The sequence below is a fragment of the Nelumbo nucifera genome, chromosome 2 (genome assembly GCF_055504915.1).
Source record: "Nelumbo nucifera cultivar China Antique chromosome 2, China Antique-T2T, whole genome shotgun sequence".
Classification (NCBI taxonomy): Eukaryota; Viridiplantae; Streptophyta; class Magnoliopsida; order Proteales; family Nelumbonaceae; genus Nelumbo; species Nelumbo nucifera.
This window is the reverse complement of record NC_142650.1, coordinates 68590787-68614717: the sequence shown is the minus strand read 5'-3', so window position 1 is coordinate 68614717 and position 23931 is coordinate 68590787. Positions and strand designations below refer to the sequence as shown.

The 23931-nt window shown below is 37.6% G+C and overlaps 1 protein-coding gene across 1 annotated transcript; it reads left to right on the top strand.

The window, feature by feature from the left end:
- Nucleotides 1-539: 539 nt before the first annotated feature.
- LOC104601450 (uncharacterized) lies at nucleotides 540-22341 on the top strand. Its single transcript, XM_010264778.3, has 7 exons — nucleotides 540-1114; nucleotides 5655-5777; nucleotides 9074-9156; nucleotides 10034-10195; nucleotides 21261-21371; nucleotides 21625-21691; nucleotides 21779-22341. The coding sequence occupies exons 2-7, from the start codon at nucleotides 5657-5659 to the stop codon at nucleotides 22054-22056; spliced, it is 822 nt and encodes a 273-aa protein (XP_010263080.1). The 5' UTR covers nucleotides 540-1114; nucleotides 5655-5656; the 3' UTR covers nucleotides 22057-22341.
- The last annotated feature ends 1590 nt before the right edge of the window (nucleotides 22342-23931 follow it).

Sequence of the window (23931 nt, the reverse complement as noted above, 5' to 3'; positions counted from 1 at the left end):
GCCTCGCCCTGAACCCGCCTGACACTAGGGATGGGATAAAGTGTCTTGACTATAGAGTAGAGACAGGGATGGGGTGCCCCACCATGAACCCCCTTTGTCATTCCTATATAATTGTTAATTATTAGTGAAATTAATAAAAATGTTAGCTTTGTAATTATTTTTATTTATTTAAAATTAATCAAAATTTTATTTAAAAATAATAATAATTATTAAAATTATTACAAGTTATTAATAAAACTAAATTTATTAAAATTTTTTATTCATATTAAATTAATAATAAATATTTTTTATAAATTAACATTAAATAAAAAATATGATTATTAAAATTTTAGATATTAACAATAACTTTGAATACTTTTAATTAATTAACAATAAATTTTGATTATTAATTAATAATAAATAAGGGTCACTGCTAGTTATTTATTATGGAACTGGTATTATGAAGACGGGATGCGTTCGCCTTGCTAACTATGGTGTATGGATATCAATAAAACCACAAGTGTTCACTATAAAAAGAGAAGTGAATTTTATTGGAACTCGAACACGTTGATTGAAGAAACATCTTAAAAATATCCCCAAAATAAGATAAAGGGTCATATTATATTGAAAATGGCGCTTTTTTGGGAAGACATTTGTGGGACCTGATTTACTTTTTTTTTTTTTTTTTTTGAAAATTATCAATTGATTTTGATTGTTCAAAAATATTGAATGAAATGCTTACATATATAAAGTTTAGCGAATTGCGGGATTTCAATGGGATTTTAGTTTTAGTGCTGGGTTTTATTGGTTAGGTTTTAACCGTATAGGGTTTATGGGGTTTTGTTTGTGAAGGGGTTCAGCGTCATTTGGCCAAAGTCGAAGTCGAAGCGTCATTTGGCCAAAAATCATTAGGGAACCACTCCAGTCACGAAAGCAGAAATCGTTTGTATTTCTTCTCCAATCTTTCGATCCAACACATTGGATTCGGGCGGAGCACACTTCGAGGGTTACCTCCTCACATCAATCTCCCGGTCCCTATTTTCCAGTCGTCCCTACTCAAAGATTAACGAACCGAGGTCGAAATCTACCGAAGCCTCTGTTACATCGTTCTTATCAACGCCAAAATTCCAGCCGAGTAAGTATTGTGATTACTTTTTTTCTCCTATTTCTGGATTTGTTTTCCCATTTTGCATTCGATTAATGGGGGGGGGGGGTGAAAGTTCTCGAAGCTGGTAATCAGTTCATTGTCGAATGAACTCCAACTCGGTTGGCTTGATGACGGTTGTTGCTTCCTGAAATAATATTGCCGATGATGCTGCTAATGTACTGTTCATTTCATTTATTTTTTATTTTCATTTGAAATTCAAAGTCAGCTCGATTAGGAAGGTTCGAAGGTTTCGAATCCCTTGCATATTGTTACTTTCCTATCAGCTACCTTGTTGATCTGTTGAATGCTGCATTAGACGAGAACAAGGCTGGTATTAGTATCTGATTTGTTCTGTTTCATTACTTGTAGATCTGCTGGGATTAGTTCTTCTTGTCTTCTTTTTAATGTCCCCTGTTTTGCATGCGCTTGAATTAAGTAGTCGCCGGGATTGATTTCTTAAGATTGAAAGGAGAAGCACTAAATTATCAGATTGTTTAGAGATAATGGACTGTGACCATCCGTGGAAGACTCCGGGTCACTGGAACTCGTTACCTGGATAAGGTTAATGTAGTAAAAAAATAAAAATAAAATAAAAAGAAACAAGAAAACTATATAAGGGGGTTATGATGTAACAGAGGGTAATTCATCTGTCGTTAGTTCAGGTTGGATTGAAGTGTAAGGAAAGTCCGTCACAGAGAACAAAATAAATTAGGAACGAAAAAAAACAATATGAATAAACAAAGTAAATAGATAATAATAATAGCAAAGATAGTATAAAATAAAAAGGAAAAGAACAAAAAAAAGAAATGAACAATTAATGAATAAATAAACCATTAGGATTTCATGAGAAAAATAAAAAAAATAATAATATGATTGATAAAAATAAAGGGAAGAGAAAGTAAAAAGATGATAAAAATAAAAAGGTTAATAAAAAAATAGCAATAAAAGGAATTAAATTTCAATTTATTAAAGAAAATTAAAAAAAATCAGAAACAAAAAAATATAAATAAAATAATATTAAATAAAAAAATAATTAAAATAATAAAAAAATAACGAATATTTTCTTTTATAATGTTTTGTTCTTTGTTTGATATTAATTAGTCTTATTTTATTTTATGGTTTGAATATTTGCTTTTTGTGGTTATGATTGTTTGGATCCCATGTGGGCCCCACCTTCAGACCCGGGAGGGGGTGCCTAACCCCTTCCCTCTCCCATCCGAGTCTTACCCGGACTGGTGTAGAGTCACTATTTAAACAAAAACAGTTTGAATATCATTCTCGGAGGTCCCATCACCTCCCTTCATATAACTGATGGGTGGCGACTCCATTTATGCCCAAGTGAGCCATTTTTCCGATGCTCACACCCTGCAAACTGCCTTAAGGCTTATGCTTTGCCTTTCCAAGACCTAGCTGCTTCGCCTCTGCTTTTAGCCTTTTGAAACCTTGGTTCATTCATGGAAGCATGAGGGAGCTGACAATAGGATATTGAAATGATTCTTTGAAGCTCTTTTGTTTTGTCCAGGTACTACATTGCCATGCTTCTTTTAGTGCATTTGATCATTGATCCTTCTTCAGAGGTTTAAACCTCTCTTATATTTTTCCCCTTCCTTTTTTTTTGGGTGGAGGGTGTGGTGGGGTAGGGAGTGTTCTCAGAACTGTCTTTCGTGAATAAGATTATGTAAAAATTGGATTCGCAGTACTAGAAAAACCCTATTTACAGTTTTCTTTCCCATACAATAACAAAGATAGAACATTAACAAAGATCACATCATGGGAATGTCGGAGAAGTCTGAAGATGGAAGCTAAAATATTTTGTGTTTGAGGAGACAAAGAGCAAGGGTTCAAATACTTTAGAGATTAGACAGTTTAAGAGGGCTATTGTGATATTGGATGGAGAAGCGATTGGGTGGCTTAAAAATTGGATTGATGGTGCCATTACTGCAAGCCTGTCAATTGGAAGAGTTCAAAAGATGAAGCTAGATTCAAGAAGGTTTTGCACACATGGAGTTCACCTGCAACCAAAGAAAGAGGAGAACCAATCCCAAATTAAAGAAATATAAAGAGAGGAGATAAATAGATGAGCCACTGTCTCACCACTCCTTAAGCAAAGGCTACAAACATGCAGGGAAAGATACCGATTCGGCCTTTTTCTAAGCCACATTGAACTCCTTGATTCTTTTAATCCCCAAACCACCTTTGCTCCCTCAGCTTGCAAATCTGATCCCAGTTGACAAGGTGCATCTTCTTCTCCTCCTTCCAGCCTTTCCAAAGGAATTCCCTCTGGAACTTCTCAATTTCGTTTGCCACTTTTACAGGAGTTGGAAACAAGGAGAGAAAATAAGTTCAGAAATTTGACAAGGTACTTTTAATTAAGGTGTTTGCTTAATAGCTTCTTTTTGGTTCTTATTTTTAATTGACTTAAAGGTGCACTAAGAAATCTAAATGTAGTTCTCAACTTCAATTTACTAGGTATTAGATGAAAACTCCCATTTTTTGGACTTTTTCACAGCTTACAAGCAGTGATTTAAAAGGTGCGGCAGGTGCATAGGCGAGACACATTTTGGGGTATGCGCCTCACCTAGGTTCCAGGCACACCCTGTTCAAAAGGCACACGCCTGGTGCGCCTAGGCGTGCGCCTGATGCGCCTTGCACCTCAACCCAGGCGTGCACCTTTTTAAAATTTTGCGCTTTTTGCTTTTTCTTAGTCTAACGGCTGGGCAAACCCCTTATTTGCTAATGTTGTTCATTCATTCATTGCAATAAATTATCTTCTTAAAACGCAATGAAAGTTATAAAATCATTATTTTTTATGTGAGAAATAAGAGTTTCAGACCCTAACATAGACTTGTTCGGGCTTGCCTCGAGGGGCATGGTACAAAGGCGACTCATAGAATCAAGAATGCAATATGTTTTACATCACATTAGCTACTTGAAGCAATGCAATTAAGGAAAAAAAGAGATTATGGGTTTTACATGCTTGAAATGCTTTATATATTTGCTTTTATTTTTAAATTTTCATTTGAATACGCTTTACATGTTATGTTTATGTATTTTAATTTTAGATAATAGGTTTTTTTAAAACATTTATTTTAAAATTTAAGTTTATATTTTTTGAATTTTTTGCAAATTTTAAAAATTTTTGGCATTTTTTTTGAATCTTCTGATTTTTATTTTTTTTTGTAATTTTGCGCCTTGCGCCTCAAGCGCAAATTGGCCCTTGTGCTTTTTTTGCACCTTGCGCTTTTAAAACACTGCTTACAAGCATATGGTAATTATATGATGCTAATAGCATTGTGATCTCACAATGTATCAACAATTTGTATGTAAAAGTATTACAATCTTATGTAGCACTGCTGCTGTTCAGTGGAAGTCTTTTGGCCATGGAAACAATGGTAGATGATGGATCAGTCAATTTCTCCTCTGAATGGGAGTCATTAGAGAAAAACTCAGATTGTGGGAGATCCGTATGTCCTGTTGAGCCTTGGAATCCGCTTGAAGGCTTCAGGAAATTCTGGCATGAGCAAGTAGGAAATATAAAGGTTTTCCTATGGTTTTTATTATTAAACATTATTTTTCAGTCTAGTGATAGTAGAAGTTTCAGATTGAGTCTTGCAGAACAAATTCTAGTTGGTACTCTCTCATCCATTTTGATTTAGGTTCACTTTATAGAGGGATGATGTTTTGCTTATCATGTGTTCCCTGTGTACTTTCTTTTTTTTGTACATCTACCTGATTTGCGGATTCGTAATTTATTACTGTCTTAAATAGTGTTATTGACATGAAGATTATGGTCTGCCATCATGCCATCGTCTTCTGGATGGCAGTAGCTAATGATTTTGCTAGAAGTGGTGGGGGTGGGGATCCAGGAGCAGATTATTCTGGAGCCTGCTCTTCCAATCTAATATGTTTACCATACATTCTACATGTTGTTTTGGACCCCTTCTGTTTCTGGATGCCCTAATCTGTAATTTAGAATGAACATCCCTTTGTTTTGTTATTATTATTTTTGGAAAAGTTCCTTTGCTTGTGGTGGCGTTTTCCATATTTTTTATTGATTTCTATATTTTCTATTCCAAAACATTTGTGCTGCAAAACTCCAAAAAGCGCCCTTTCTTAAGCTTTCTGTTCATCCACAATGCATTTAAATTTCTAAAAACATAAAGTTGAAATTATTTTTTATGAATCATAAATGTGAAATTGTTAATCTTAACTCCACCATATTAACTTGTAATTTCTAAGCAGTAAAAAGATTTATGTTTACCCAAAAAGCAATAAAAGGATTATAAATGGGTTCATTTTCCCTTTTATCTCTTTGTGAACTAGGGGGAATATTATATGACCTAATGGGTACAAATTACACATGATGCTTTCTTATGTAACAGTTAGGTCTAAAGTCTTCTTTTGAAAATGTTGTAGATGAAGATGTTATTGATTATTTTGTTCTTTTTGACTGATTTTTTTTATTTATCTTGTCATTCTGGTGACCTTTTTTTTTTGAAACCTTTGTTTTTTCCCTCAACTTTTGTAGTCATGGTGGGGTGGCAGAGGCATTTACAATCCATATTTCGTCATATTGGCAGAAGAGTGAATCAAAATCATGGTTCATCTGTCAGCTTCTCTACCGCTTATCATGGTTCCTCTTATTTGCAAGGTATGAATCTCACCTTTAGAGGCTTTTACCAGATAGCCTTCTTCTAGTCAGTAGGTAAAGGATTCTTCCAATACTGGAGTGATTGTTTTGATTTTTTAAAACCCCCTATGGTCCAAAGCAGCCAGGTGCAGCAAAGGACTTCCCCATACAGCATGTGTCAATTTAATTTTTTAGTTATCTTCTTGTGTCTTCTTTGAAAAATTTTAGGTTGAATTTTGGAAATTATGATTGAACAGCTTACCAAGCATAAGTTGTATTGATACACACCCTCCTAACGTTTTCTCATCTATCCAAGGGTCCCTGAAGTTCTTTTTGTTTTGGGAAAATTACTATGAGCACCTGCCCTGAAAGTTTGGAAATAAACTGCATATGCTATATTTTTAAGTTTTATGACTAACCAGACCTCCTCTCTTTTAACTTTTCCTTAAGAAAAGGTAACTGTATAATTATATTTAAACAATTGTGAAAGTGCATGAGGCTATGAGAGAATGTACACTAATGCACTAGCTATGGACAGACAATTCTCCCTATGAATATGGCAAAGCAGACTATGAATGGTTGGATCTGTCACTGTAAAAAAAAGCCCTCCCTATACTTTAGGTAGAAGACAATCTGCTAGATCACACAATTAGAAAGTTCAGATACAAGAACCAAAAATAGAACATCGAGGTCTAGCCTCAATCTTGAAGTAGATTTGAAATCGCTGCAATTACAAATCAAAATTAGGTAAAATGCACCACTTAAATGTAAAGAACATCTGAGGTCCATCACTTTCATCTCAAAGCTCCAAACTTCATAAAGGACTTGTAATTGGAGAGAGGTAAGGACAATTAGGGTTCCCGAGCTCAGTGCTGGTGATGGGATGAAGGATAAAGAGTTGGTTAAAGTAGGTGGAAAAGATGTGTTGCAATGGGAGATAGTATTGCTTTGTTGGCTGACTGGGTGAAATAGATTTCTGCTTGTTTGGTGAGTTGGAAAATCTTTCAGGAGGAATTTAGGGACGGGTCAACTTATTATTTGTAGCAGTGCTCATAGTAATTACTATGAAATCTTTCAGGAGGAATTTAGGGATGGGTCAACTTAGTTTATATGCTCTTATCAGCTGGGTTATGCCTAGGTCAGTCGGAGCTTCTGTGCTGCTGGAAAGTAAAAGGCCCAAGTAAGAGAGGAAAATTAGTGTGGAGGACCAATCCTGCAGCAGTTTTGTGGTCCATTTGGACTGAAAGGAACAATAGAATCTTCTGTAATAGAGTTAAAAGTCTTGTAGACCTAGTACAGAGAGCAGTGGGCAAGTTGATCTCTTGGGTGTCTGTTACTGAGGAGTTCAGGCACCTGAACTTGCCTATTTTATTTCAGTCTCAGTCCTGTTGGAGCTTGTAATTTGTGTTGTTCTCAGGCTGCTTTCCTTGGCTTGATCTCTGTTTGTATGTTCTCTTGTTCTGAATAAAATTACTTTACCTTTTCCAAAAAAAAAATCAATAAAACATCAAAGTTAATGATTGCACCTACACAACGCTGAAATCAAACCTAAACAATATTCTTTTGTACATAAAAAGGGAAAACTGAATTCCCTGTGGGCTAGAGCTGCCACTAGACAGAATTCATTCTAGGATTTGAAGGGCCTTTTGGGAACCCCTAAGAACACAGGTGAATCTTTAGGAATGACCAAGTGTCCATGCCTATAGGTGAAAGTTGCAGGACCCTTCTCTGCAGTAGTGTTTCCAGATTGAGTGAACAGTTTGCAATGCACTCTTTCTAAATGGATTGAAGTGCCCATGTCACTTACCGTTTGGACACTGACATTCCATAGATTCGTGTATGACATAATTGTCCTTGCAGTATTGACATAATTGAACATCTAAAATACATTAGGACTTCTATGTTTTCCTATAGGAAGTGCAAGTGGCAAAAGTAAGCATCTGTTTTCATTTGTACCTGTCTCCATGTGAACATGAATGCTAGATTTACAAAATATCCAACTTTCTAGCCTTTTCTTTTTTCCTTTCTTTCTTTCTTTTATTTCAACCAGTCCCCAAGGACTGTTTTGTGCAAGTACATAGAAGACATATAAATTCATTTCATAAAAAAATCCAAATGGGCAATCTATATCTATACTAGAAAGAGGAAAGATGGTAGGTGAGGGGTCCTCTAACCACAGAGCTCACACGCTCTTTCTACTCTCATTTTTCACAATGTGGTTTTCTATTTTTAATAAAATTATAAAAATGTAAGAAGTTACAATAGAAACCCTCTTAAGTCTTAATTTTATTAAGTTCAATTTTGATTGTAGCAGTGAGGGTAATCTGGGCCCTTTTGGCTTTGGGGGAGTTTTTAGAAATGAGGGAAAAGTTGTCATGATCTACTCAGGCCCAATTGGGTAGGTGATTCATTGAGGGCTGAAATTCTGGCTTTATTGGAAAGAATTCAAAAGGCAAAAGAGTTGAATTTTCGAAAGTTGTCAATTGAGGGAAACTCAAAGCTAGTGATAAGTTGGCTTCAAAAGGAAGAGGAGGCTGGATGGTGGTGCTACATATATGAGAAAAGGAAAATCATGAGACTATTACAAGGAGTGGAGGTGACATTCTATTGGGTGAGAAGAGATGCCAATGCTTTTGCTGATGCACTAGCTAACAAGGGGTGGGGAAGAACAATTTATTTTGGGCTATGCTGTAAACTGAATCTTATTTCGGGAGGGCTAAGAGAATTTATCTCTCCCCTTCTTCAACTTTGTACTTAATTTTCCTTATTTAATAAAATTGCTCTGTTATTGATAAAAAAAAGTTTCCCCTCCTCCACTAAATCCCTTCTTTCCTCTTAAATCTCGATTGACCCCTTTTAACTCAATAAAGCAGGGGTACAAATCAGATGGGTTTGGATCTGGCCTACACCCAAATTTGCCAACCCGAACCCAAATGCTATAATGCAAATACATAGAAGACATCAATTCATTATAACTACAGAATAAGTAAAACAGAGAGGAATAGGAATGGAGCCCTTTTTTAGGCAAGAAAAGAAGAAAGGAGTTTTTGCGTTGAAGCAGGATATGTCCTGGCAGTTGGGATTTGTAAATGCTTTAATAGTTCAATTATAATATATAATCTAAGGAAATGAAAAAATTATCCATTTTGCTTCTGAATCTTTAATTGTTCCAAATGTTGGTTCATGCTCTTTTCACTGTTTGTTCACTTTTCATTGATGCCATGAACTTCCCCAAAGGAAAAAAAATGCTCCTTCCTTGGTACTAGAATGCATGCACTGACTGTTGCATCTTGAATTACATGGATTTTTTATTGCAGGTGAACTTCCTTTTTTCCGGAGAACATTGGATTTACCTTCCACAAGTATTCCAAGACCTTTTCATCAGTATTTGAAACAGTTGGTAATGCTAATTTCTTCCCTCTGTATGTGAAGTTGCTGATCAGTTGGAAGCAAGTTATTTTTCTCCATTCCAGTAGTTCTCTCCCCTGAGGCCATCAGTTGTCTAAAACCATTTAAAAATTTGATCCCATATGCAAATACATGTAGCATCACTCTTTTCCTGAAAGAAAATATGATTTGTCTGAGATTCTTCCCTTCTAGAAAAACTTCGCCAACTAAACCAATATGGACCAACTAATTGACAGCAACTGTCAATCAGTTACCATTTAGGTGAGCATAGCACAAAACAGAATGCCAAATGGACAATTCTAATTTTCTATCCAAGTAAATTTAATGGTTCAGTTTCTATATTTAGATTGAGGGTGGGCCTTGGTGCTACAGTTGGGTTGCTCCATTGCGACCTGGGTGACCAGGGTTCAAATCTTGGAAACAGCCTCTTTGTATATGCTGGGGTAAGGGTGCATACATCTTTCCCTCCCCAGACCCCGTATTGATTGGAGCCTCGTGCATTGGGCTGCCCTTTAGATTGGAAGGATGAGATTCATTCATCAAAAAAAAGGATGAGATCTTATGATCAATGTAATGCTGTGGCTTTGTGTCAGGTGCCCTATATAATAATCTATAGGGTGATAGACCTTTTTTATTGGTAAAATTAATTTATTAGATTATGAAAGAGTTCAATATGTACAAGCATGTCAAGCAACCATGTTGAGGCTGGCAGAAGCCACCTCACCCTTATCTCTTGGATGATAGGCCTGGATCCACCAAGTATGTCTATTCTTAATTTCTTTATCACCATTATGGTGTTTATTTGTTAAGGCATTGCACTCTGAGAATTAATTGATTCTCATCCATTGTTGTTGTTGTTGTCATTGCAGGGAATTTCTAGTTCAAGGAATTTGCTAGCAGATTCATCTGATGAAACTCCAGTCCCTTCTCCTTTGACACCTCTTTTGGCTCCAAGCAGTGGAAAAGATGAAAATCAAGCTGTGAAACCTAAACCCTCAAAAGTCCAAGCAATTCTGAAATGCATAAAGCAGGTACAGAAGCTGCTTGTTAATTTGTTAAAATTTAAGTATGTAGTTAACAAACCATAGAGTTAACTTCAATTTTGTAAAAATGTCTTTTCTTCTGGTAGGGACATAGTGTTATCTCATAGTGCTTTTATTGTTATTTTACTAACGGAGACTTGTTAGGATGAACACATACATTCATCTCGTTTCTGGTTATATATTTACTGCTATTTCGATCATCTAATGTACATCTTCTTTTTCCATTAATGAAAAAGGAAACTACCTGTTTTCTGTCCCCTCTGGGTTGCATATTACTGTTTTTTTAATTGATAAGGAACCTTATCTTTAACTGGCAGAGAACAAAATAAAACAGACCTGTTCTTCCAAATAACTAAGCAGGTGACATGGATGAATGTGTGAAGTATTACATTGTGGAGTATGGGAGAAGGAAGAAGGAGAGAGGCTGATTTGTAAGTTAGATTTGGAGAAGGCTTTTGACATGGTGGATTGGGATTTTCTTCTAGAAGTTCTTAATTAGGGGCTTTGGAGCAAAATGGTGTAGATGGGTGAAGGACTGTATTTTCTCTTGTCATTCTTCTATTCTAGTAAATGGAGTAGCTAGGGATTTCTTTCTTGCTAAGAGGGACTTTAGACAGGGAGATCCATTTTCCCCCTTCCTTTCTACCTTAGTAGCTGATGTTTTGAGTGAAATGATATTAAGGGCAGATGCCAATAATTTGATTAGAGATTGGAGAGTTAGGAGGGATGAAGTGGTGGTTACACATTTGCAGTTTACAAATGATATCATTTAGTTTTGTGAAGGGGAAACAGAAGAGCTAATGAATTTAAAGAGGTTGGTGAACCAATTTAGAGGATAGACAACTTTGGTAGTTTGTTGGGGTGTGAATTAGGGGATTGGTTGTTACAATATTTGGGATCTTTTGGAGGAAACCCAAACATAGATAGCTTCCGGTATCTAGTGATGGAAAGATTTACTAAAGGCTTGCCACTTGGAAGATAAATTACATTTCTTTGGGGGGTAGAATAACTCTAATTAAGTCAACTTTGGCTAACTTTGGCTAATTTGCCAATTTATTTTATTTACCTTCAAAGTACCTTTGAAAATGGCAAATTAATTAAAGAAGATTATGAGAGGAGGCACCAAGAATGATCATTTGGTGAATGGGAGGTGGTATCTAGAAATAGGGATGATGGAGGCCTAGGAATTGGGAACATCAGGTTAAGGTATATAGCCTTACTGGGGAAATGGTAGTGGAGATTACCGTTGGAATAGGATAGGTTCTGGCATAGAGTGATTGCAAGCTTCATGAATTGGCAATGGTTGGGATGTGGGTCTTGACCCTAAGGCTTTTCATTGTTCTCCTTGGAAAGCTATTCATGGTATTTTGCCTTCTTCTGTATTTTAAATATGTTGCATGTGCAGGGCATAGTTGTCAAAGTGACGCCTAGGCAGGCACCTAGGCGACAAGGTGCCCTTGGAGGCTCACCTCACCTAATTGCCAAGCAATTACTTTTATATTCTTGATTTTTTGAGATTATAATTATAAAATAGACATTATACAACTAAAACGTTCATTTTGTGTGTTTATATACTAATTTCTTTTTGTTATTTTCTTATTTGTTAGGATTTAATCAACATAGACATTGCTAAATGCTGTATTGAACCTTCAACGACTTCAAAACCTGAACCAATAAGTAAGGAAGAGCTTAAAATTTTGTCTAATCAACACATTTTCTTCTCCCATAGCTTCTTCTCCTCCTCCTTCCACCTTTTGTTTTTTTCTTTTCCTATAACAAAATTAAGGGTTCAGCCCCTATAATCTTTTAAATTTCTTTTCTTTTTTCTTTTACTTATCATGAATATGTTGGTTTTCTATAATTTTTCTTTTGATCGGCAAGTTGGTTTTCTTTAACTAAACATGAAGTTTATACCTTTTCTTATGAAAACTATGGATAATTATTAAGGAAATACGGTTATGGTACCTAGGAGCTATCCTAGGATATATGCTTTTTACTTGAAAAAATTTGCCCTCCTGTTGCCTAGCCTTGCCTTGGTGCCTTGAAAACTATGGTGCAGGGAACAAAGTCTTGTTTTGGGAAGATGTCTAGTTTGGGGAGAACTCCTTTAAAGATAGGTTCCCATCTATTTATTCCCTTTTTGAAAACAAAAGAAAAGTGATTTGTTTGGTTTATAATGTTGATGAACTTATTGCTCTTTTAATGTTGATTTTCTTGAATCAGTCTTGCATGGATAGTATAATTTGGACACCTTCCCCTTCTAGATATTTCAATTCTTCCTCCTTTAGGCTTTTATAATGTTCTCCTTCAAATCTTCTAACCAGACAGGGAACTTTCCAACAAAGGAGGTATGGTGTAGTCCTATACCTCCAAAACTACGAGCTTTTTGCTTTTGTTGGGCGTTGGTGCTCCAAGAATCAATACTCTGGATATGCTTCAAAGAAAAAGGCCAAACCATTGCCTTTCACCCCATGTTTGTAGCTTTTTCTTGGGTTTGGTGAGACAATCACACACATATTAATCTCCTATCCATTTGTGTCTTTTATTTGGTCTTAGTTCTCTTCTCTTGTTGGTTGCAAGTGAACCCTTCCTCTAGATGTGGTGAGCCTCTTTGACCCAAATTTCTTCAAGCAATTGAAGAAGTGAGGAAGAGTCATGTAGAGAGCTATAAGAGCAGCTATTTTGGTGTCAGTTTGGGAAGAAAGGAATAGTAGGATCTTTAAAGGAATGGAAAGATCCAAGGAGGAAGTCTAAGGAGTAACCATTGGGGTTACTGGTTTAAGGACTTCTTAGTTGATGACATTCTCAAGGGTTGGGGTACAATGGAGCACTTTAAATCGATCTATAAAAGGCCAGTGACAGAGAAGTGGAAACTAGAAGGTTTGGAGTGACTTTTATTAGAGAATGCTTTATAGAGTGATTTAGAAAGAAACTTTGAAGAAGAGGAGCTTAAGGAAGTTGTTTTCTCTATGGATCGCTGTAAAGCCCCGAGACCAGATGGTTACACTATGGTTTTTTACCAAGATTGCTGGGAGTGATGAAAAACAGACCTCATGAGAGTTTTTGAGGAGTTCTACCACAGAGGGTTTGTCAACAGGGGAGTAAATGCTACTTTTTTTGCCTTGATCCCGAAAAAATTGGATGCATGCCACCCCAAGGATTTTAGGCCCATTAGTTTTGTGACAAGTCAATACAAGATTTTAGCTAAAGTCATATCCCTTCGCTTAAAGAAGGCCCTCCCGTCGATTATCTCTCATGTCCAGGGGCCTTCATTCAAGAAAGGCAAATTGCCGATCAGATTCTTATTGCAAATGAATGTGTGGAGGATCTTAGAAAGTCCAGGAAAAAAAGGGATTGTGTGCAAACTAGATCTGGAGAAAGCCTATGATTGTGTGGACTAGGAAATTTTGTTAGATGTGATGGAGAAATGTGGTTTTGGAAGAAGATCGTGCAAGTGGATAAAAGGTTGCCTACAATCCTGTCATTTCAAAAAAAAACTTGGCTTATAGTCGAACTTGAGTTGGGCCGAGCTCGAACTTGCGAGCTATGAACCGAGCTCAAGCTTGATACTATTCCTGTGAGCCGAGCTCAAATAGCCAAGTACTCGGTTCGATTCGGCTCAAATCCACCCTTGGAAGAGAGGAAGTGGTGGTCAGCCACTTACAGTTTGTAGATGATATTATCATTTTCTGTGAAGCTGAGGGAGATCAAAGTGCTAGAGACCTAAGGCTATTAGTGAGGCTTTTTGAGAAGGTGACAATCTTAAAGGGAAATTTGAGCAAAAGTGTGGTAGCAGGGGTCGACATGGGTCAAGAGGAGATAGATATGTGGACTAGAGAACTGAGGTGTGGCTCGTAACTAGCCTTTGAAATATTTAGAACTCCCTCTTGGTGCTAACCCTAGATCTTTGAATTTTTGGGATCCGGTAGTGGAAAGATTTGAAAAGAAACTCGCTACTTGGAAGAGAAACTACATTTCATTATGGGGTAGGATAACTCTCATTAAATCTACTTTAGCAAACCTCCCGGTTCATTTTCTCTCAGTGTTTGAAATGCCTTGCTTCTTTGTCAAAATTCAAAAAATTAGAGAAGATCATGAGGGATTTTATGTGGGAACCAGGGGAGGAGAAGAGGGTTCATCTCATTAGATGGGATATTGTGTGTAGAGGGAAGAAGAATGGTGGCTTGGGTTTGAGTAGGATTAAGGATAAAAATAGGGCATTATTAGGCAAATGGTTGTGGAGATTCCCACGGGAGACAAATAGACTTTTTGGGCAAAAGTGGTAGCTAGCATTCATGGGCTCTCTAAGAACGGGTGGGATTCTGGGGTCTCTAGCAGGGCTTCTAGAGCTGCATCGTGGAAAGCAATCCACGAGATCCTTCTGCTCGTCCTCAATAACATCAGGTATGACCTCAACTTGGGAAATAAAGTAAGATTCTGGGAAGATCTCTGGGTGGGTGAAAATCCCTTGAAGACTACATTTCCTTCTCCATTTGCTTTATCTCAAGGTTAAACCTTTTGTTGACTTCCTATTCCCTTCTCCTTCACTTTTAGAGTGTGTGGAATTTGGGTTTCTGGAGAAATGCCAGAGATTTAGAATTGATTCATGTGTCCAATCTCCTTTTACTGGAAGGGGTGTTCCTCAACGACACTAGAGTAGACACTCGGGTGTGGACTGGTAATCCCTTGGGGGTTTTAGTGTCTTGTCCTTTTTTGAAGCCTTGGCCACCCCTCTCCCTTTCAGCCTTTTTCCTAGTTAAGGAAGCCTGGATTCGTCTTGTTCCCCCAAAAGTGAGTGTTTTTTGCTGGGAAGTTTGCCATGGTGCAATCAACACTTGCGATTTGCTGCAAAGGAAAAGACCTGGCTGGTGCCTCTCTCCAAACAGATGTGTCTTGTGCAATTTAGATGGTGAATCTTCCCTTCATCTTTTTATTTCTTGCCGTTTTGCAGGTTATATTTGGGGTAGAATTTTTGCTCTTTTTGGATGCAGGTGGATTACTCCAAGGAGTTTGGTAAGGCTGTTTGATCCTTCTACCTTTAGGTGGCCAAGAAAAAGGGGAAGATTGATGTGGAGATGCACTAGGGCTGCTGTCTTATGGTCAATTTGGGAAGAAAGAAATCTCAGAATTTTTAAAGATAAAGAGAGAAGTGCTGAGATTGTGCTTGAATGTGTGCTGGTAAAAGTGGTGCTCTGGGTAAAAACAGTGAATTCGTTCTCTGAAGTTGCTGTTGATGATCTACTCAGAAACTGGAGGTTGATTGCAGGGTCCTCATCCAAGAAGAAACTGGTGAAGCAGTGGGATCTTCCAACACCTGAATTCCTTAAGTTGAATGTTGACGGGAGCAGTATTGGTAATCCAGGCCCTTCTGGAATAGGAGGGGTGCTAAGAAATAATAAGGGAGAAATCTTGGGACTGTTCTCGGGACCAATTGGGGGGGAGACTCCATAAGAGCTGAGCTGGAGGCAGTTCTGTATGGTTTACAAAAGGCAAGGGAGTTAGGAATTCAGAAATTAATGATTGAAGGGGACTCTAAAGTGATCTTAAGCTGGTTGAGATGTGAGGAAAAGAGCTCTTGGTGGTTCAGAAATGAAATTAAAAATTTCAGAAGCCTGTCAAAAGATTTGCAAACTCTAATCCGGTGGGTTCGAAGATCGGCAAATAGTTTAGCAGATCAATTAGCAAAACAAGGGGTTAGAAGAGATCAGATTTTCTGGGCTTGGTTGTAATCCTAATAGGGTTTTTTTCTGGGGTTGTCTCTTTGGTGCCCTCTATTGTTCAAAAGGCAGCCAAGGCTGATCTCCTTTGTAAATTTTCTCTATAAAGCTTTCTTTGATTTTACTGATCAAAAAAAAAACTACCTGCTTAAGTCTGTTGCACAGGAATTTTGGTCTCCATCAACACAACAAAGAGTGAAGTTGAATTTTGATGGAAGTTCTATAGGCAATCTAGGCCCATTTGGTATAGGGGGAGTTTTCAGAGATGGAGAGGGTAGAGCAATTGCTATGTATTTGGGACCAATAGGAGTTATTCTTTAGAGTGGAGGTGGTGGTGCAAGTACATAGATTTAGGCATCATGGGGATTGCGATGGAAGTTATGAAAACACATCTCCATAGTGTGTCCACATCGCAGCATAGGCCAAAACTCATCACAATGCAATCCCGCCTTGGCACAATAACTGCAGAGACCCTGCAAGGGTTGGTTTCTACTACCGCAGCTTGTGTCACTAGGGGGCTAACCTCGCCATCCCTCCTCATCACTATCAGAGGAGATAACCTCTACTCTTTGCCCCTTAGCTACATGACTAGCATATCTTTGCAAATGCTCAGGCCTCTTAGCTACATGAGGAAGTATTAACAGCTTCTCGGGCCTCCCTAGTGCCAATCTCTGCACAAACAACACTCTTAGTCGCAGCTGTAGTTACCGTGGTTGGGGCCTCATTGCATATATGCATGCCGGTAGTGTCTGTTGCAAATGCTTTCAGCTTTCTTCCTCGGTGCCTTCTTTGTTGGGGGATTGCTTTGTGCATTAGGGGCCTTTCTCTTTGGAGCTCTCTTGTTCTGCGTTGGAGGGTCACTACTGCCTTCCCTAGACTTGGCCTCTGAAACCTTATTCTTTCCTCCCTTAGCTTGTTTCTCGACATTTTCTTCTTTAGGAGGACACACTGAATGTCACAACCTTGACCTTTGCGAGACAAGCGCTATTAACCCTGCAAACTACTAGCAGATACATTACCTCCTCTGAGCGACTGTCAGTCTACGCTCAAACCTTGCCAAAGGGACCAATAGAAGTGGGTAATTCTTTGAGAGCAGAGGTGATGGCTTTGCTTCAATGTGTAAGATTTTCTAATCAGTTCAGTCTATACCAAATTGAGATAGAAGGGGACTCTAAGTTGCTAATCGGGTGGATGCAATCAGATAGCTTGGGGGTCTGGACACTTGGACAGATGGTGAGAGAAATCTATTGTATAGAAAGGGAGATTGGAGTATGCTTTAAGTGGACTAGAAGATCAGCTAATGGGCTAGCTGATACCTTAGAAAAACAAGGGACTGTTAGGGATAATTTGTTTTGGGCAGTGCTGTAAGAACAAAATGTTTTTGGGATCAACACCCTTCCCTAAGGTGGTTGACAGTTGTGCTTTGAATTCCTTTATTTAATTAAAATTACTGTTTCCAATCAAAAAAAAGAAAAAAAAAATTAAGCAGGTATGTGGTAATGTTCCAATTAAAAGTTTCTAGTGTTCCATGAACAGAACTATTACCATTTTTTGCTGATGGCAGCACATGATAGGGTACAATGGGATTATGGGATGTTTCTTTTCTTCTTGTAAAGAAGATAAAATTAATAAAGCTAATTATTCACAGTTATCGTCCTTTTACTTACACTGCATACAATATCCTCACAAATCATATATATTGGATATCCATACTAGGATCTCAATCTAAGCTTCAAAAGTATGGTTACTAGTGGCTGACTTGGCCTTGCAATATTCACAGTTATCGTCCTTTTACTTACACTGCATACAATATCCTCACAAATCATATATATTAGATATCCATACTAGGATCTCAATCTACGCTTCAAAAGTATGGTTACTAGTGGCTTACTTGGCCTTGCAATATGCAACATTGCTTGCTTCTCTATATTGATAACCAACTTTGCCAAAAACGGACATAATGTATTACAATACTACAAGGGCATCCACATGCCATGGATGGCTAGTCATTTAGGTATTGTTTGGATAGACATGATTTTAAAAGTATGGAAGTACAAAAATCCTGACATGCTGTTTGGTTCTAGTGTTTTTATACTGTATACCAAAAACACCAAAAGCACAAAGTTGGCTTTTGATACTTTGTGCTATTGGCCTAAATACACTTTTGGTCTTGTGTGAAGCAATGGTCATGTGTGACTATAATTTGACCGTCATGTGTCACTATCGTACATGTGACAGCCACAAGGTAGTCATGTGTGTTTCAGGCCATACAAGTGTCACTGTTATGTGACTGCCATGTATCACTATTATACATATGACTACCACATGGCAACTATGTGTTCCAGGCCATACAAGTCATGTGTCATTAACATGTTTCACTGTTATGTGATTGCCACATGTTACTATTTATACGTTTGACTGCTACATGGCAGCCATGTGTGTTCCATTGGCCGTGATACAAGTGTCACTGTTATGTGACCGTCACATGTCACTGACATGTGTCATTGCTATTGACCCAAAAACACTTTTGGTCTTGTGTGAAGCGATGGTCATGTGTGACTATAATTTGACTGTCACGTGTCACTATTGTACATGTGACAGCCACAAGGTAGTCATGTGTGTTTCAGGCCATACAAGCGTCATTGTTATTTGACTGCCGTGTGTCACTATTATACATATGACTACCACATGGCAACTATATTTGTTCCAGGCCATACAAGTCAAGTGTCACCATTATGTGACTGCCATGTGTGACCATTATACATGTTTCACTGTTATGTAATTGCCACATGTTACTATTATACGTTTGACTGCCACATGGCAGCCATGTATGTTCCATGGGCAGTGTCACCATTATGTGACCGTCACATGTCACTGACATGTGTCATTGTTATGTGGCTACCACATGTCACATAACAAAACAAGTTTGACGTGTCACTGTTATGTGACTGTCATGTATCACTAGTTTACATGTGTTTACCATTATACTTTTTTCCAAACAGGTACTGGTGCTTTTATTTTGAAAAGTGTACTTTTGAACATTTTTTTATCCAAAAACATTTTAAAGTAAAAGTATGTACTCTATACTTTGGCACTTCTAAAAGTAGAAAGTATAATATGTATTTTATGCTTTGGTACTTTTAAAAGTACAAAGTCTATCCAAACAGCGCCCTGGTTTCAAAAAAAAATTGGCAGAACATGTAAAAGTGGTGCCTTAGGCCCAATGCTTCCCCCTTTGAGAGATGGGGTGGTGTGGTATTCCACAAGAGAGGTTTCAAAAAATCGTGACATGCGATGTGAATCATGCAATAGGCTTTGCTCTCTGATTTGGTAGCAGGGTGAGGGGATCAGCTCTAAGTGTTTGTGCTTTATCAGTTTATCCATGCAATTCCTCATACATTGTATGGCTTTTTACCAAGTTGAATGAAGGCATTTCTTGTTACAGATTAAAAAAAGAAAAAGAAAGAAGGAACTTGGTTGTTAATGCCCTTATCTCATGCTAACCAAAGACCTTCATGATCTCCACAATTCTAAAAGTAGAAAGTATAATATGTATTTTATTCTTTGGTACTTTTAAAAGTACAAAGTCTATCCAAACAGCGCCTTAGTTTCAAAAAAAAATTGGCAGAACATGTAAAAGTGGTGCCTTAGGCCCAATGCTTCCCCCTTTGAGAGATGGGGTGGTGTGGTATTCCACAAGAGAGGTTTCAAAAAATCGTGACATGCGATGTGAATCATGCAATAGGCTTTGCTCTCTGATTTGCTAGCAGGGCGAGGGGATCACCCAACATTTTAAAGATAAAACTGGGGTTGCTAGGTCCTGGGAGAGATATATAACAAAATCATATTCATCTACAGCACAATGTTCAGCTCTAAGTTGTTTGTGCTTTATCAGTTTATCCATGCAATTCCTCATACATTGTATGGCTTTTTTACCAAGTTGAATGAATGCATTTCTTGTTACAGATTAAAACAGAAAAAGAAAGAAGGAACTTGGTTGTTAATGCCCTTATCTCATGCTAACCAAAGACCTACATGATCTCCACAATTCTTCAATAGTGATGGTTAACGATTGTACTTCCAATCACTTTAGCCAAATAGGGATGCCTTTCTTCCTTGTAGCAGAATTATATAGCCCATCAGTATAAAAGTTTAAAGCAGTTAGCAGCCAATTTGAGGAAGTTCCCATTCCAACAACAACCTCCCATTTGAGTTAAATTCTTGAAATTTGTAAGTTTATTTGCTGTGACATATACTTTTGCTTGATGCCATTCTTTGCAAACAGTTTTGTTAGCACGGGTTACTTGTTACAAAGCCTTCAATTGCTTCTTTCCAACCAGACCTGACACAGATTCTGCACAGCAAAAGCTTGCCACAACCTCAATTGATTGAAAGAACAAAAGAATAGGATGTCTTTAACTCTGCATAGCACTGATAGAATCAGAATATCCTTTTGAACATATTCCTATCCTTTTTATATATTAAACAAACTGAGAAAGAGATGATTATGACCACCATTTCTTATGACACAACATTAGAGTCAACCTTAAAATCTCATGTTTATGAGCAACATTTTTAGTAGTTACTTTTTCTGGGCCAAAACCCATATAAAGGTTCTTTATTTGGTCTAACCAACTTAACTGCTTCCAATTTTCACTTTGATTACCTATACTTTTTCACAGAAAAGCATATCTTGTTCCTACAGCAACCTGTGTGCTGGACCAGGGTGTGGCTTAAGAGTTTGAGAAAATCTGCCAAGGTCCCATACAGCTTGCTGATGATGGATAACACTGTTACCTATTTATTTCCTCTGCAGCAAGGGGAGAAAGAACACACTTCTGTTCTCCAAAGATTGCTTTCCCACCCACCTGTCAGACAATTCCTTAATTTGGGCTCCATCCAATCTACATTTATATGCCAAAGCACAATCTAGGTTATTGTTTGCATTTCCGTGGCCATTAAGTTCCCAAGCTTTAGTTATCAAGTCATTTTCTTGTTTTATAATGTAATACCACAAATTGGTGTGGTCCTTTGAGATTGATTTTCATCTGTTTATACTTTTTTTGTCCAGCTCAGCATAGGGTGGCTGAAAATGCTTGGTGATTTCTTATAGATAGCATCTGGTATTCATGGTTCCAATTATTCAACTATAGATTTCTTTTTGACACGTTTGCCAAAATTTAATCACTTAAATCTATAGAATATATCAGATTGTTATAACATCTGAGGAGGATCAATTATTTTGGTAGAAACCTTTTATTATTTTATCCAAGTGTCTGTGTGTGTGTGTATATATATTCATGTCTCTTTGATAAATTATTATAGTGCATTTTCAGAGTCCCAAGAAGGTGAATTTGGTGGCTGCTTTAGTTCGTGGAATGCGAGTTGAAGATGCACTATTGCAATTGCAAGTGACAGTGAAGCGTGCTGCAAAGACTGTCTATCAGGTGGGATTGACATATAATAATTTTTAGGTTCATGATCTGGCTTGTACCTAGGCAAAGTCCATTTAGTATAATTTTTAGGTTCATGATCTTTCCATGCATTTCAATTTCACATTCCATGTTTGTGGCTTTGTGCATATGTCCATCTGATATTTTGTGGCATAAACAATTGTCAAAATAAATAATCCATGCATTGCATATTTTGCCTCTTTCTCTTCACTTGTTTATCATATAATAAGACATGTATACCGTGCAGGTTATACACTCAGCTCGTGCAAATGCAACACATAACCATGGATTGGATCCAGATCGTCTTCTTGTTGGTAACTAACTAATCCAATTGTGCTCCCATTGCATTTCAGTGAAACATATTTATTTAGAGTAATATTTATTTTCATCTTTCTGTGCAGCGGAAGCATTTGTTGGGAAAGGATTCTACAAAAAGAGACTTTCTTATCATGCCAAAGGGAAATGTGGGATAAAGGTGCGACCAGAATGTAGGCTGACAATTGTAGTGAGGGAGATGACCCCAGAAGAGGAGGCTGAGATTGCCAGACTGAGAGTCAGTAATTTCCGAAAGCTTACCAAGCGTGAAAGGCGGCTTGTCCCACATAAACTGATTGAAACAACTCCAGTATGGAACCGTAAAAGCAAACCAAGCAGTCAAGGACCAAATGTTATGGCTTGAATGGGTAGGCAGGTACTGCTGTCCCCTTGTTTTTGCATCTAGTAGACACTAGAGCTTTGCCTTTCAGGAGAAATACAGGACCATGTTAGAAAGGCTTATGACAATCCTAGTGTTGCTGCGGTTTCCAGGGTAACTATTGTTTTGTAGTCTTGTAGTTGTAGCCTTTTTTTTCTTTGTTCTCTTTGCACTTGTTTTTTGTTGAGATCAAGGAACCAAAACCAATTCTTTCTTCTCTTTTATGCTAGTTATATTTGTTGAAATAAATAATTAGAGCTGGCACAAAAAGCCCTCTTTGGCGCACTCCTTATAAACAAGCTACATCTAATTTGAAGACAAAAGATGTCCCTATATAACAATCTGACTTGCTATATGATGCCGATAATTTCTCTTTTCATCCCTATACTCGGGCTTATTCTAAAATCCAGGTTACATGGTCCTAGGCACCGGCTTAGCATTTCCCTGTCAAAAAACAAGCTTGGTAAATTCACCACCTTTATCATCATTATCACAAAGTTACAGGCAATGTCTTTAATGTTTTGGAAAAAGGCAACCTGAAATAAGTTGATTTTGGCTTACCTTTTAACGATTAATAGTTTGTTTCACTCCAATGTAACGGATGGATCATGCCTAAAAGATCCCCTACAGGCCTACACGGCTACACCAAAAAATAAAAATAAAAAAAAATCATTCTCAACCATTTGATCTTTAACATGTTTCTACGAACATTTTAAACGGGAAATATTGTAGTTTGTATTATTTGATTATTGCTAATTTTTAGCATTCATTTATCTGTTGGGTTCATCCATGGATGCAAGGTTCTATACACAGATTAAAAAGGCAATTTCAAAAGACATTGAGACATGCTTTGGATATGCATGGATAAATTAGAAAAATTAGGATATGCAATGCAAGTAAAAACTCAAAAAAGAAATCCCACAAAATACATCAATAACACTAGATGTAGGTTTATTAGTTTGTGTAAGGTATGAAGTATTGGGACAGTGACACACCTAGCATGTACCATGGGTGGCATGTATAGGACTGGATCTAATAGGCACATCAATGTATGCACGTCAAATGAGCACTTGATAAATATTTTGACAACTATTAAAAGTGGGTATTAATTTTTTTCAAGGGTGAGGTGAGGGTATGTTAAGGGACAGATGTAAAAAAAAATTTAAAAATGTTCATTGGACGTGCTTACAATTTCATGCCTACCTCATCCGAATCCGGTATATTTATCTTAAGGACATTATGAGCAGGAGGGTGTTATAAGGACGGGCTATTCCTAGTCATTGAGGATCTACTAACGATGTGTGTCGATGATGAGTGCCTTCAAACAATGACAATGAGTATTGAAGGAAGAATGGCTAAAGATGGGTGAAGTCATTTAGGGGTGAAGATCGTAAGGAACAATGGATGAAGATAGGGGAAAACATTGGGTGAACATGACAGGTGAGCGTAGGGGCGAAGATTGTAAGGAACAATGGCTGAAGATGGAGGAAATCATTGGGTGAACATGACAGATGAGAGTAGGGGCAAGAGACAACCCATAAGGCACCGGAAGGGAGGGGAGGCACACAGAGGAGAGAATAGAGATGTTGGCAAAGAAAGGAGGGACACATTCACACAGGGGTTAAGGGGGAGAAAAGGTTAGGCACAGGGCTGAAAGCTGAAACCAACTTATGTAAAAGTGGTTGAAGGAATGGACCATAGATGGTCGATCAAGCCTCAACGCAGCAAAAATTGGCTTCTTTCTGGAAGTTGATGAATTGGGTCTGAACTCTGGAGGCATGACTGGTTGGGCGAGTTGGCACAGAAAAGTCCTTAGAAGCAATCCAAAGTTGGGCCAGTAGAAGATGGAACTTAAAGCTG